The sequence below is a fragment of the Leopardus geoffroyi genome, chromosome B3 (assembly GCF_018350155.1).
Source record: "Leopardus geoffroyi isolate Oge1 chromosome B3, O.geoffroyi_Oge1_pat1.0, whole genome shotgun sequence".
In the NCBI taxonomy this organism is placed as follows: domain Eukaryota; kingdom Metazoa; phylum Chordata; class Mammalia; order Carnivora; family Felidae; genus Leopardus; species Leopardus geoffroyi.
The window spans coordinates 68,298,634-68,312,009 of NC_059337.1; the positions used below are offsets into that span (position 1 = coordinate 68,298,634).

At 42.7% G+C, this 13,376-nt stretch overlaps 1 protein-coding gene and 1 long non-coding RNA gene across 4 annotated transcripts in view; one reads left to right on the top strand and one right to left on the bottom strand.

Moving 5' to 3' along the window:
• LOC123583230 (neuroendocrine protein 7B2) overlaps positions 1–9,817 on the top strand; it is a 59,542-nt gene extending 49,725 nt beyond the window's left edge. For both annotated transcript variants that reach the window (XM_045450118.1, XM_045450117.1), the window contains exons 5-6: positions 5,518–5,571; positions 9,242–9,817. In XM_045450118.1, coding sequence (XP_045306074.1) covers positions 5,518–5,571; positions 9,242–9,337 — 150 coding nt within the window. In that variant the 3' untranslated portion in view covers positions 9,338–9,817. The remainder of the gene's footprint in view (positions 1–5,517; positions 5,572–9,241) is intronic.
• A 22-nt stretch (positions 9,818–9,839) lies between these two features.
• The window catches only part of LOC123583231, a 42,428-nt gene continuing 38,891 nt past the window's right edge, over positions 9,840–13,376 (bottom strand). For both annotated transcript variants that reach the window (XR_006704796.1, XR_006704795.1), the window contains exon 9: positions 9,840–10,448. This is a non-coding gene — a long non-coding RNA (uncharacterized LOC123583231). The remainder of the gene's footprint in view (positions 10,449–13,376) is intronic.

The window sequence follows — 13,376 nt, forward strand, 5'->3', positions numbered from 1 at the left end:
ATATGCAATAATTCTATTTCTCTTCTTTTTCACAAACAGTTTGGTTAGGGAGAGTTGGTTCGTGGAGCCATTCTGAAGCCTACTAGTAGAATTGAAACATGTCAAATTACAGAGGTAGACATCTATAGGTTCTTGAATAGGAGACTGAAATCATGAAAGTCTTCTATAAAAGAAATTATTTCTGGTGGCATATGGAAGGATGAAAGAGAGAAGAGTAGATTAAAGGAAATAAAAAAGTGTGGGAAGTAATTCCAGTTATGAAGGCCATGAACATAGTAAATTTGAGTGAACCTCATCAACGTGATTAGAATCTAAGACATTTCGAAGGCAGATGGGGAGCCAATTAGAACTGGTATATGGCATAAATATAGTAGGAGGAGGATGGAAGAGCTTTGTCAGGTTTATGTGAAATGGATGGCATGAACTTCTGATGGAAATTTTTAAAGAAAGGAATAAAGAAGAGAGGGAGGTAGGAGGAAAAGAGGGGAGCAGAGAAGGTGGGGAAGAGTAGGAGATAACAGAGGAGCCCTAGGAAGGAATCCGCAGGAGACGGGCAAATCCACAGAAGCAAGGGCCAGTTTCAGCAAAGAACAAGTGGAAGATGCTAAGCCTGCTTCGTTCCAGATGCTGCGCTAGGTGCTTGATCTATAACAGTCTCTGAGACATGGTGCTGGTCTTCAGTGAACTTACCACCTTGTGGTTGAGAAGAAATGTGAAAACACACGAACCCAACGTAGCACGGTCCAGCTTCATGTTCTAGCTATGCTGTGATCACTAGGAGGTACAATTACTGGCGAAGAGGGAAGATAAGGGCAGATATGGAATCTCTAAGATGGAGGGCTTGCACAGCTAATTGTACAATTGCCAGCGAGGAAGTTGAAGGCAACACTGAAGTCTAAGGTGAGAAGGGCCCCTGAAGAACGGGTAGGTTGGAAATGAGCAAAAGGAAGCAAGAGTGAGACTGGGAAAAGTGTGAGTGAGGGCAGAGAGCCCTTTTGAGGAAGCAGGAGAGATGGAAACTTCTCTCCTGCCAACTTTCCTTGCCTCTTCTTGAAAGCCTGGATAGATTACTATTACAGATCAATGACCAGGAACAATGTTTACATGCCTTTTATCATCAGTAATTATGTTTATTTAAACCTAAGTTTCTCTCATTTATTTTCTCAGTACCACCTGGCAGTGAACATGATTTGTTTGAACTTCACATGGTAGTGGGAATCGAGTACAGTAGTCTTCCCTTATCCAAGGGGGATGGAATGACGGTCTCAAGCTTGTCCTAAGCTCAACCAGATTTTAAGTTAACAACGTAATTATCTTAAACAAGAACAGTGCACACAAGACCATGATTCCTTATATGCTAATAATGTTTGCCTGTCTTTGACATTGGCTGGAGCTCAGCTGGGTCTTTAGCAATGATTCATATATTAGAAATATCAGCGTCTGTCTCGTTTCCTGCATTACTTTCTCTTTGTTAATGCATCAAGACACATTTTTTAAATGCACATCACATGCCTTCCAGGCCCTGTGTTGGGTGATGGGAATGGAGATTAAGAATAATAGTAATTGTATTTTATTATATGATACTAAAGAGTAATATTTATTAAGCATGTACTGTGTGCCAGACATTGTGCTAAATACATGAATTATCTCACTCAATCTGCCCATCCAAACACACCCATTTTACAGATGAGAAAATACAGGCTTAGGGGGTGTGAGTAGCCTGCTCAACACCACAGAGCTGATTATCAGCAGAGGTAGGATTTGAACTAGATCTTCTGACTCCAGGAGTTCTTTAAAAACTGGTAGATTTCTTATCTTTTCATGGCTCATGGCTCATCATGTGTCCTGTACTGTGGTCCCATCAAGTCCTGTCTAGGACTGGCTGTCTTTTGGATGGTGTGTGTGCCCCCAGTGTGGAGTGGCTATACCCAAAGGCTGGCTCTTGTGGGTGTCAGTCACCCCCTCCTTCACACAGTAATTGCTGACTGCTGCTTAGGAAAAAGTTTTCTTGAAAAGCAAATATTTCTCCTTTCCAAGCTCTATTCATATCTTTTCCTCAGCCCACTGGGTGATTAGGGTTTCTTTCTCCCATGGAACCAGCTGATCATGGCCAGAGCCGACTCCATGAGAGGAACGAGAAGCAAGGACTTTCTCTGCCTTTCCTTGTGTTTCAGGACCTCAACACAGCTGAAGAGTCGAATCCTCTTCACTTTGGGTTCGTCTCATGTTTCCATGTGATTAGGTTTGAATTCTGCCTTTCTGATATGTTCCTCTTAGTGTTTCACATCAGGAGGCACATGATGTCACTCTGTCCCAGAATTGGTGACTTGTTCTAAGTGATGCCTGCCGGGTTTCTCAAGTGTAAAATTACTGTTTTTTTTTTCCCCTTTGAAATTAATCATCTGTGGGGAGGTACGTTGCAACTGTATAAATGTTTGGTCCCCATTAAACTTTCAACCAACAATCTTAGTCTTCATCGATGATACTCACTAAAATCAGTCATAACCATGGTACTTGTAAAACAGTGATTTTTAAACTCTATTACTCATTCTGCATTTACTGGTTGCCATTTGACTCTAAACAACAGTCCCCCCTTTTATTCATTTATTTATTTAAAAATCTGTTTATTTATTATCAGTATGGATTGGTTAATTCCTATTATTTATTTTGGCATTCACTCTGTCCTAGATATAGCCAGCAGGAGTCTCCAAGTTGGCTTCTCTTTCCCTTTGACACATCTCATCACTTCTTGAGCACGTTCTTACTTTATGGGACAATTAGATGTTTCAACTCCATTGATCCTTAAACTTTCCCTGCCCTAGCCCTGGATTCAGACATTCTCCATTCCCTGGTTCCATTTAGGAATGGAATTTGAAACCAAGATCTGGGCAGTTGTCCAAAATCTTGATGGCACAATAGAAAGCCCTTTTTGTGAACTCAAACCTGCTACTCACATGGAAAACAGGCTCACCGCTCCCCCATCCCTACCCGTCTACAAGGAATGGGTATCAGGAGAGGGGGCTGTTTTCTTCTCATTCTTTTTGTATACTTCTTTTCCCCCCCACTGTACCTGCAGCCCTTGCTTCACATCCATACAGTAATAGCAGGGCTAGTCAGGAATGCCCCAGCCACTTTCATGCAGGGATGGGAAATTCTCATCCGGCTAATCCTAACCCTGGCTCTTAGGGAAACCCAGGGACTATCTCTGGGAGGACAACTTGGTAGACCTTTGGCATTTCTTTTCGAATGAAGGTTCTTATTTGTATAATCTGCCCCACAACCTTCTCTTTTTTTATATAACTTGTTTTATTTTTTATTTTTTTAAATTTACATCCAAATTAGTTAGTATAAAGTGCAACAATGATTTCAGGAGGAGATTCCTTAGTGCCTCTTACCCATTTAGCCCATCCCCCCTTCCACAACCACTCCAGTAACCCTCTGTTCTCCATATTTAAGGGTCTCTTCTGTTTTGTCCCCCTCCCTGTTTTTATATTATTTTTGTTTCCCTTCCCTTATGTTCATCTGTTCTTTGTCTTAAAGTCCTCATATGAGTGAAGTCATATGATGTTTGTCTTTCTCTGACTAATTTCACTTAGCATAATACCCTCCAGTTCCATCCACGTAGTTGCAAATGCCAAGATTTCATTCTTTTTGATTGCTGAGTAATACTCCATTGTGTGTGTGTGTATACACACACACACACACACACACACCACATCAGCTTTATCCATTCATCCATCGATGGACATTTGGGCTCTTAACATACTTTGGCTCTTGTTGATAGCGCTGCTGTAAACACTGGGGTGCATGTGTCCCTTCGAAACAGCACACCTGTATCCCGTGGATAAATGCCTAGTAGTGCAATTGCTGGGTGGTAGGGTAGTTCTATTTTTATTTTTTTGAGGAACCTCCATACTGTTTTCCAGAGTGGCTGCACCAGCGTGCATTCCCATGCCCCACAACCTTCTGAAGGAGTTGAACTGAATCGATGCTGCCTTGACCCCCCGGGTGGTGCAGTGGAAGTTTGCCACCCACGGTTGGCCAGCTGCCCCACCCCCTCGTTCTAGCTCTGGGCCCCCTGTGCTCCTGCCCACACAGGCAGATGAACCTGATGGTGCACGTGGAGAGCCTCTGTCCTGACCTCCCAGCCCCCAGAGCCCTTCCCCAGCCTTGGTGCAAACTCCCAGATGTTCTCTGCACAACAGGAGTTGTTACGTCCACAGAAATGCAACTCCAGAGGACAAGAATGAGCCTCCCGGCGATGTGCTCGTTCTTTGAGACTGTGATCTGCACATCTGCCTTTTCTCCCTTCTAATATTAGATTGACCAGTTTCCCAAGTGAGCAGGAGACCGAGGCTGTGGCCAGTATTGGCCTATTGGGTACTCTACATCCTTCACTCCCTGGTGCAGCCTCCCTGCATAGTTGAGGTTGGGCAAGAGATCCACATTGTAAATTGCGGGTGGGGTAGATTTTAATGAACATGAAAATGATGAAGCTCATTCTTGGCATCTGTCCTTTGTATTTCCAAATGTACCATTAAAAAAAAAATCTCTATATCCAAAACAGTTCAGAGGATACAAGTGTTGTATAAACTTGGTCCCTAACAGAACTCTGTCATCTCTTTAAAAAAAAAATCAATGGCAGTATATTTTATTTAGAGTAAGATGCAATCATCTCTTTTATGCATTATTTCCCTTTGGATGAAAAAAAAAACACAAATAAGTCCCCCCAATACCCCTTCTCCCATTTTGCCTTCAGATTAAGTGTTCTGTCTTTTATAATCTCAGTAGGGAAACCTGTGGAACTTGTGTCTGATATTCTAGAGCTCATTTAAATCCTCTATGTGCTTGAAATACAGCAATATGTGGAAACACTTATACAAACTGTGGTAACAGGGCCCGTTTTTTTTTTTCTTCCCCCAACATAGCTTTCCTTCTGCCAAGAAGTTTTTTGGCAGTTTTTAAAAGGTTCACTCTATTAAAAATGTTATAGACCAAATGGTTTTCCGATTGTCTTGACTGGGGGCACTGACTTAAGCCACAGGAGGAAAGGTTGCAGAAGTCAGGATGTCTCATTTATTTACATAGAGGATTGTTATTAATAGTCAGACACTCCTCTAGAGAACAGTTTATGTGTACAGCTCATAAAAAGGGAGTTGGATACAAAAGTAAAATGAGATAAAACTGTTTGTTTTAAACAAAGGCTGTTCAAAGTGAGGAGCTGAGTTTCCAGTGCCTCTTGTGTTTTAGAATGTCGTATTTTCCTGTTTATATGATTGTTGGTGACACTGGTGTGCCTCGGGGCATTGCAGAGAACTTTATTAAAAGCTACACAACCGCCAGTCTTTCTCTTGTGGTCTATCTTTCTGACGCGACATTCCTTTCATCTAACTTTGTTTCCAAAATATGTGTGTGCAGATATCCAGGGGGACACACCAAGTATCGCTTCTAAAATAGACGTTCACCAAATTTGATCCATAACTTCTGTGTTCATGTTTTCTTTTCTCCCCATTCTAGAACAAGAAACTCCTTTACGAGAAGATGAAGGGAGGACAGACACGAAAGCGGAGGGTAACGTGTGGCTGGCTGAGCTGCTGGTGGGATGCCTGGAGCTTTCTGAGTGTGACCCCTCAGTTGTCGGAAAGTAGCAGAGGCCTTTCATGAGCCATCCTGGGAGGGTGGAACTCAGGTCCCGTGGAACGAGGGCCACGCTCTTGGTTTCTGGGGTGGCCTCCCCACGACTCGGCACATGGTTTTGAGTGGAGGGCTGTTGCGTGGTGATCCCACCACCTCCACTGCATTCGCGAAATGGGTGTAGCGTCCCTCCCGTGGGTGTGGGAATTCAGGGAGCACGTGAGGGTGTCTTTCCTTAGAGGGGCTCTGGGCCGCTGGGGGCAGCTGTGCACACATCTGCACTGATTCTATAAACACAAAAGACAGGAACAAGGACGTGCTTGCTGAATTGCAAGCTCCAGGCAATAATTTTGAAGGAATGTAGGGGCAAAGGATGAGATGAACAAACCTCATTCCTCCTACATAGCTTTTCTTCACCTAGCCCAGCCCCCTTCCCCAGCTTTGGCACAAACTGATGTGAAACGCTCTTCATCTGTTACATTTGTTTGCCAACCGGTGAATTTGCTGCCGGCTTCCTCATTTACCATCTCAGGGCTGCCCATGATGGGATGTTGGTCTGGGTGTTGTGCGTTGAGCCACTATGGTGTTGCCTCTTGTAAATCTGAATGTCAAGTCTGCTTTGGGTTTCCAATGTATTGAATGGCAGCGAGACTGGATAAGTGATCAGTGACTATTCTGACAATCTACTGGTGCTCTAGTGGATAGAAGTGCCTGGCAACCCCCTCCTCTCCTCCTCTGACCAGGTGGAGGAAAAAGTTAAAGTCCTGTTATATAGCAAAGTGCCATGTAGTAACCACATTAGTTAAATGTACAAACCAAACCATATACTCAAGGCCACTATTTCTTAAAAACAGCAAGTGCCTGGATCTCGGCAAAGTTTGGGAATCTGGGCAGTGGTAGTTGTGGCCATTCTGCACAGTTCTGCCAAATCCAGTCCAAGTGCTTGAGAAGGCATAGATCTTCTGGACACGGCATTAATTCACGGGCCCCCGCAACAGAAAGTTCCAAGCCCCTCTGCTGCCTGACACGTGGCCAGTTTTGAGAAGCAAAGTTGTCTGGAAACTGATCTTTGGAAGGGTTAGCAGGGTTATTAGGGGTTTTTCTTGGGTGATTAGAGTTTCCAGTGGCAAATGGTGACAGGAAGGGTCTGAAGGGTGTAATGTGGTCTTGAGAGAACATCAAGAAATTCTATTTCAGGACCTCAGAATACACATAATTTACCGGTAAGATGGCTCGAGTATCTCCCCATGGCACAACAAGAACATTTCCAAATAAGACCAATGACCGACCCAAAATGAAAAACTTAGCATGAAGCTTTAATTGTCTCTACTTCCTGGCTCACCGTTCCTTGTGCCCTGACTCGGCTAGTGACTGTGGGTCAGGATTTAGGTCATTTTTCCATGAGACCAGTGATTACCAAAACTCAGAATTCTGGCTAGGACACATGTTATAAAGGATTGTACTTTGGTCTCAACTTCCTCCACATAGGAAAGGCCTAGAATTTATGAAAATAAGGGTCATTTTGACCCAGTCGTATCAAATTCTTCCTGTTCTCAGACATCTACAAAAACCCATGGTCATGCCATAAATCCTGACCCCCTGGGGACTCAGGGGGACACAGAACTTGCTTCCCCTGCCATCAGGCCTCATGTGATGCTCCCATTGATTGAAGAGTTTAATCGCCTGCTCAAGTGCACCCATCACCAAGGCTTTCTCCAGTGAAGCTCAGTATCTGCTGTGGGTTTCCAAGGCTCCCAATGGTTCTTCCAGTTATGAAATGGGAAAAAAATGTTCTCTCTGTAACCTAGCCAGTCCCTCTCACCCAGGAGAGGAGATAGATACGTTAAGTGCCTTGAGTTCTTAAGAGGATACTTAAAATCAAGTATCATTATTATTATTCCTTTTAAGTATAGGATTCAATACTGATGAACATTTATCAAAAAAGTTCAAGTGATTGCTCCTTTTGCTTCCTCACTAACTTACTCCCCCCCAACCCCCACCCCCCAGTATTTGCCATTTTCTGGGTCTAGGCGGAAGGACTTGCTCCTTTGAAAGTCCCTTTACCCAGAGGGATTCTCCCCAAAGTTACAACAGACCCCAGGTAGTTTTATGTAACTTTATGTATTTGCTTAAATCTAATTGAATTCCACTTGCTTCATGAGTAGAAAGTCAACTCCCCTTTGCAGACTTTAACCATTAAGATGGATCTTGTTAATATCTGAGATCTATTTATCTTACTTAAAGAGCTTATCAACCTTTTATTCCCATATTTGATAAATATGGAAATCTCATATCCTTTTTTAATGTCTTAGAATTTTCAGGTAAATATTGTTACTAAAAAACAATAAAGATATTTATGATATTGAGTACACTTTTTCAGTGCACGCTTGCGTCACCTACCCAGAAATTTTAATATGACTCTCTGGAGTCGGCCAGGCCATTCTCGTTGACAATCTCTGATGTAGAAAGCATTTTAGTTATTTTAAACATGTTAAAGATGCCTTCCCAGCAAAGTACTGTTTTTGTGACGTGTCACTTTTCAGATATGAGGATGTTGCACACTTTGTAATTCTCAGTTTGTAATGCATTTTTGCTGGATGAGTTGGGCCTTTCGTGATTCATGCATTTAGCTGTCAGAATGTGGAAGGACTTTTACAAAATCTCTTTCGGAGAATGACCTGATCACACTTCAAAAGAGCCAAGGCAGACAATGTCCCCTTGTCTAGAGAGACCCACCTGTGAACTGCCTCCATTCATTCATGGGGACTTGGGATGGATGATCATTTGTAACTACAGCCTCTTGCTTATATTTTTGTCCAGTTATTGGAAGGGCACTTCAATAAACAAATACCTTCCAAAACTTTCAAAATTTTTTCTGCTTGGTAAATACTATGTTATAAAGCTCCAATTACTAGTTCAAATCCAAACCTCAAAAAGTGGATATGTATTAAAGAAGGAATGGAAAAACCTTGACTCATTCAGAATAGCAACAGATGAGAGATTTCAAAGTCTTGAGTCCAAAGTAAAGGCACCTTGTGCAGAGCTTACTTCTTTTCTTTAGCTTTTGAACTTGAAGGTGGAAATGATTGCTAGGGTCACTGATGAATCCTCTTTAGGTAGAATGGAAGAATTAGGTAGCATGTAAAAATCAATACAGCAACAGGATGTCCTATGACCAGTCTACAGACACTAATTCCTACTTGATCTGTTGCCTTCTTTAGAACATTCTTATAAAATATACTTTAATGCATTTCACATTCTCTCTTGCACTAAATAAGGCCATAGAACAATAATTTTATTTCATATGGGGCTTGGTATCTAAGTTGTAGTGAGAACTTGTTAGCTGATTCACTCCAAAGCTTTGTGCCAAAGAACTCTTCGGTTGTGTGCAAGACACAATTAAAGACATCTGTCAGTCAAACAGTGTTTCTCAGGCCACTGAGATTTTGAAGATGCACTGAAATAATCATGTGGTAGGTGGTAGGTACCACTGTTACCTTGTTTTTAACCCAATAGGCCAGACACAATTCTCACTCACGTCTTTTCTTTTGTGAGATGTCTGTATCTGATGTTCAGGTATAATACCAAACTTTTTTTTTTTTTCCAGAGTATCAATCCATATCTACAAGGACAGAGACTGGACAACGTTGTCGCAAAGAAGTCGGTCCCCCATTTTTCAGATGAGGATGAGGACCCAAAGTAGGTGAAGATGCTGGGTAGAAACCCACACGGCCCGTAGGCCTCAGTACTGCTTACGTGCACGTGTTATTAGAGCCCCTGTGAATGGCAGCATGTTTCTAATTTAGACTAGTATGGATGAAAAGCAGCTGTATTTTGATATTGCATTGTCCTTCACACCGATAGCTCTGCTTTCTACCAAATTAGAATAAGAGCTCTTTTCTTTTTAAATGTGGATCTGCAGCGGGCATTGAAATTAAGGTGTATATATCAACAACAGTAAAAAGCAAGACTATGAATGAAATGTCCTCAGATTTCTTGCAATTTAAAATGGTGTTTTGGGCTGTGCTGTTTTGGCCAAGTCTGTAGAAAGCTGGCATTTGATTTTGATTATGTAGTTCACCCAGCCCTTGGGCATTGTTACACATCAATAAAGAAGGTTGTACTCAAGAGGAGGAGGGGACACATTTCACTTGCCTACATCTTAATAAATGTGTATGCAAGCCTTGGTGGGTGAAGCTTTGTTATTCAGATCATTATAAAAACAATTTACCTGCTTGCTAGAACAAACTCACAACACGATCTCATTTGATCTTAACACTAATGCTGTGACGTAAGTGGGGCTGGTAGTACTATCCCCATTTTACACATGGTAGGACTGAGACTCTGGGCTTCCACAAAAATCTAGAAGTGGAGCAAGCAGTGCATGATGACTGAGGTCTTTGGCTTTGAGTTACTGTGTCTTATTCAGCAAATACTGGGTTTCTAACACATGCCAGGCACAGAGCTGGGCTCTGTGGGTGCTTCGGGGGCTCAGACTGACCCCACCCATTCCTCAGGCAGCAGAGTATGTAATCCAGGTCGCAAGACATCTCTCCGTGAGCACAGAATAGGTCGGTCAGCGACACTCCACTTTTGAAGTTTAGAGCTACAGACGCAGGCACGCTCCCCTGCCTGTTTCTGAAAAGATGTGCAATTTTCAACCAGCTGAGTCTTCCCAAGCCAGAAAGGCAATTCAATGGAAGGCTGGCAGGATGCAGTTCACTGGTGAGGTTGTTTCCATGCCTTTTACAAGTCTTCACTGTAAAGAAGACAACAGTTTCAGGCTTTGATATCATTGGCCTCAATTTCCTGGTCTATAAAAGGGAGACAGCAGTGAGAAAGCACTGAGGAGAAAGATCATTCTTGGTTTTAATTTTAATGAGTGCACATTAAGTCTAAATGCCAGTGATTTATCTAATAGAAACAGCTTGACTGCCTTCGTTAACACAGGAGTCTGTTACTGTCACTTATAAAAACCAAGAAAGGTATTGGCACGTTTTTTCACAGCAAGAGGCATTTTTTTCTAGAGAGCATCAGCAGGCAGTTTTGCCACATCTCATAGCATGATTTCAGCAGCACCCTCGCCACCTGATTCCAAAAGATAGTTCCCTCGCCTTCTAGAGCCGTACAGAGCTGGGAAGGCTTACCCTGTGAATCTTGTGTTTTGTGGGCATGTAGTTACTTTTCATTTCAGTTTTAACTCTCTTAGAAAAACCAAAGGATACCTCTTTTTCTGAGATTGGACAGAAGGAAGGAAAAATGGCTACAAGATGTTTTGAGGCCCCAAGGAAGGAAGCGTAGGCAAAACAGGAGGAGATAAGGTCACTGTGCCTGTGTTTGTCCCAGTTGCCCTCAGATGGGTTCTTAGCCCTCCCCTGTTGTCTGAATGACAGACTGGGTTTCCAAGGCTCCCAGGTCAGCTGACCTCTGCCTGTATTTAATATGAGGTCACTGAGAGGAGAGTAAAGGTGAGAGATGGCAGAAAACAAGGTAATTTGTTTTCTGTCTCTGTAGCTGCATCTTCCCCTTAAGGGCCCATCTCCCACTAGGTGAGCATGGCTCCAGCCATCTTGCCTCTTCCCCTGGTCCCAGCGGCTCCTGGAGGCCATGGCCTCTGCCATATTGTTAATCTCTGGGTTATTTCACTCACCCTAGTAGGCTCTTCCATCACCCGTGTAACCAGTTTTCTATATTAACTTCCTTCTGTTTGAAATCTTTAGAATGTTTTCTGTTTTCCTGATTGAACCTTGACTGATACTGATGCTTCTTAATTTTTAATGTAAATATGATGCATTTGGGGGAATATTGTTAAAAATGCACACTCTGATGCAGTAGGTCGAGGGTAGACCTCAGATTTTGGCATTTCTTGTAAGGTGATGCTGATGCTGCTGGTCCATTAACAGCATCTGAGTGGCACAGAAATAGAGGATTAGGAAAAGCTGAATGGAAGTGGGGGAACTGCCCTGACACCAACTTAATTTAGTCTGAATCTATAAGGACCCTGTCAGCATTCTGTGGTAACCTTATCCAGCCACTCTCAGCACCTTGGGAAGAAAAGCAGAGAGTACAGACACGGGAGTGAGCCTCATGGAGGAACATCAAGAAGTCAAAGATCCTGAAACACCAGAGAAAGCAAACGGAGCTGTCCCATTTGAGATCTGAGCCTTTGTTATGGGTTGAGCCAAGACCAGTGATCCGAGAGGTCAAAAGAATGTAGGAAATGATGTGGACCAAAAATAAAGTCAAGGAGTTGGCAGTTAGGGGGACGATAAGTTTGGATTCTTGACAAAGGAAAATTTTCAAGTGATGGTAAATGATGTCTCAGTTGGGACAACTACAAAAAGGAGTCAGAATAGCGTGGAGCTAAAGATCAATGGACTCGGGAGAAGTAGAAAAACCATGAGGTCAGAGAACAAAAGGCAGAAGCATCAATGTGGGAGGTAAAGTCTTCACGTTAGAGGGGGTCAGGTTACCAAAGTTCTATACAAAGTCAAAGCTCCACCACAAGCTTGTAGAGTACAGGGTAAAACTGAGAGCCAGGATAGTCTGACACTAACTGGAATGCTATGTGCCTACACATTTTTATTTCTTCTTACGAAGTTCTAGATTCTCAAAGGGATCTGTGACCCTCAAAATGTTAGAAATCGCTGTTGAGAGTAGCAGTGTGAGCCATGTTGGCAGTCACTAAGGAATATAAATGTTCGTTATGAGGGGTCCTTGAGAAAGAAAGAAGAGGACAGAAAAACTTCTCCCGTGTAGATTTCCAAAAGAGATCTTCGTGGTCAACCACTATCAATGACGTCACCAGTGGGTGAAAAACCAAGAGTTAATTCCTGATGGTTAGATCAGGCCAGCAGCACCTGAACCCACTGGTCAATCAGATCAAAAAGAGATGGATATTGTATGCCTCCTGGTGTGATTAATAAGAAACAATGTCAAGGAAATATTCTTGTCAAAACAATCTAACCTAAAACTCTAGATTTAACTCCCTGTCAACAGTAAGCACAGGGAGGAGAGAAACGTTAAACACACTGCTGAGAAGCAATCACCAAAATCTAGAATGGGGGAGACTACAGGACAAGTGACCTAGCATTTTTCAATGAATAAATAGCAGGAATTGAAAACAAGGAGGTGGAAACTGTTCAGATTTTGTTTAATGCTTATTTATTTATATTGAGAAAGAGAGAGAATGAAAGCAGGGGAGGGGCAGAGAGAGAGAGAGAGGGAGGGAGACAGAATCCCAACCAGGCTCTGTGCTGTCAGTGCAGAGCCCAACTCGGGGCTCAAACTCATGAACAGTGAGACCATGATCTGAGCTGAAATCAAGAGTTGGACATTTAACCAGCTGAGCCACCCAGGTGCCCCACTGTTAATAGAATTTAAAGGCTTAAGAGATGTAACAAACCAAATACAATGTGTGAGTCTTATTAGTATCCTGACTCAAACAAATTAAATTAAAAAAACATTGATGTGAGGCACCTGGGTGGCTCAGTTGAGCGTCCGACTCGGCTCAGGTCCTGATCTCACGGTTCATGAGTTTGAGCCCTCATTGGGCTCTGTGCTGACAGCTCGGATCCTGGAGCCTGCTTCTTCGGATTCTGTGTCTCCCTCTCTCTCTGCTCCTAACCAACTCGTATTCTGTCTCTGTCTCTCTCAAAAATAAATAAACAAAACAAAACAAAAAAAAACATTGATGAGACAATTGACTAATGACTGGCTGGATATTTGGTTTATTTAAGGGT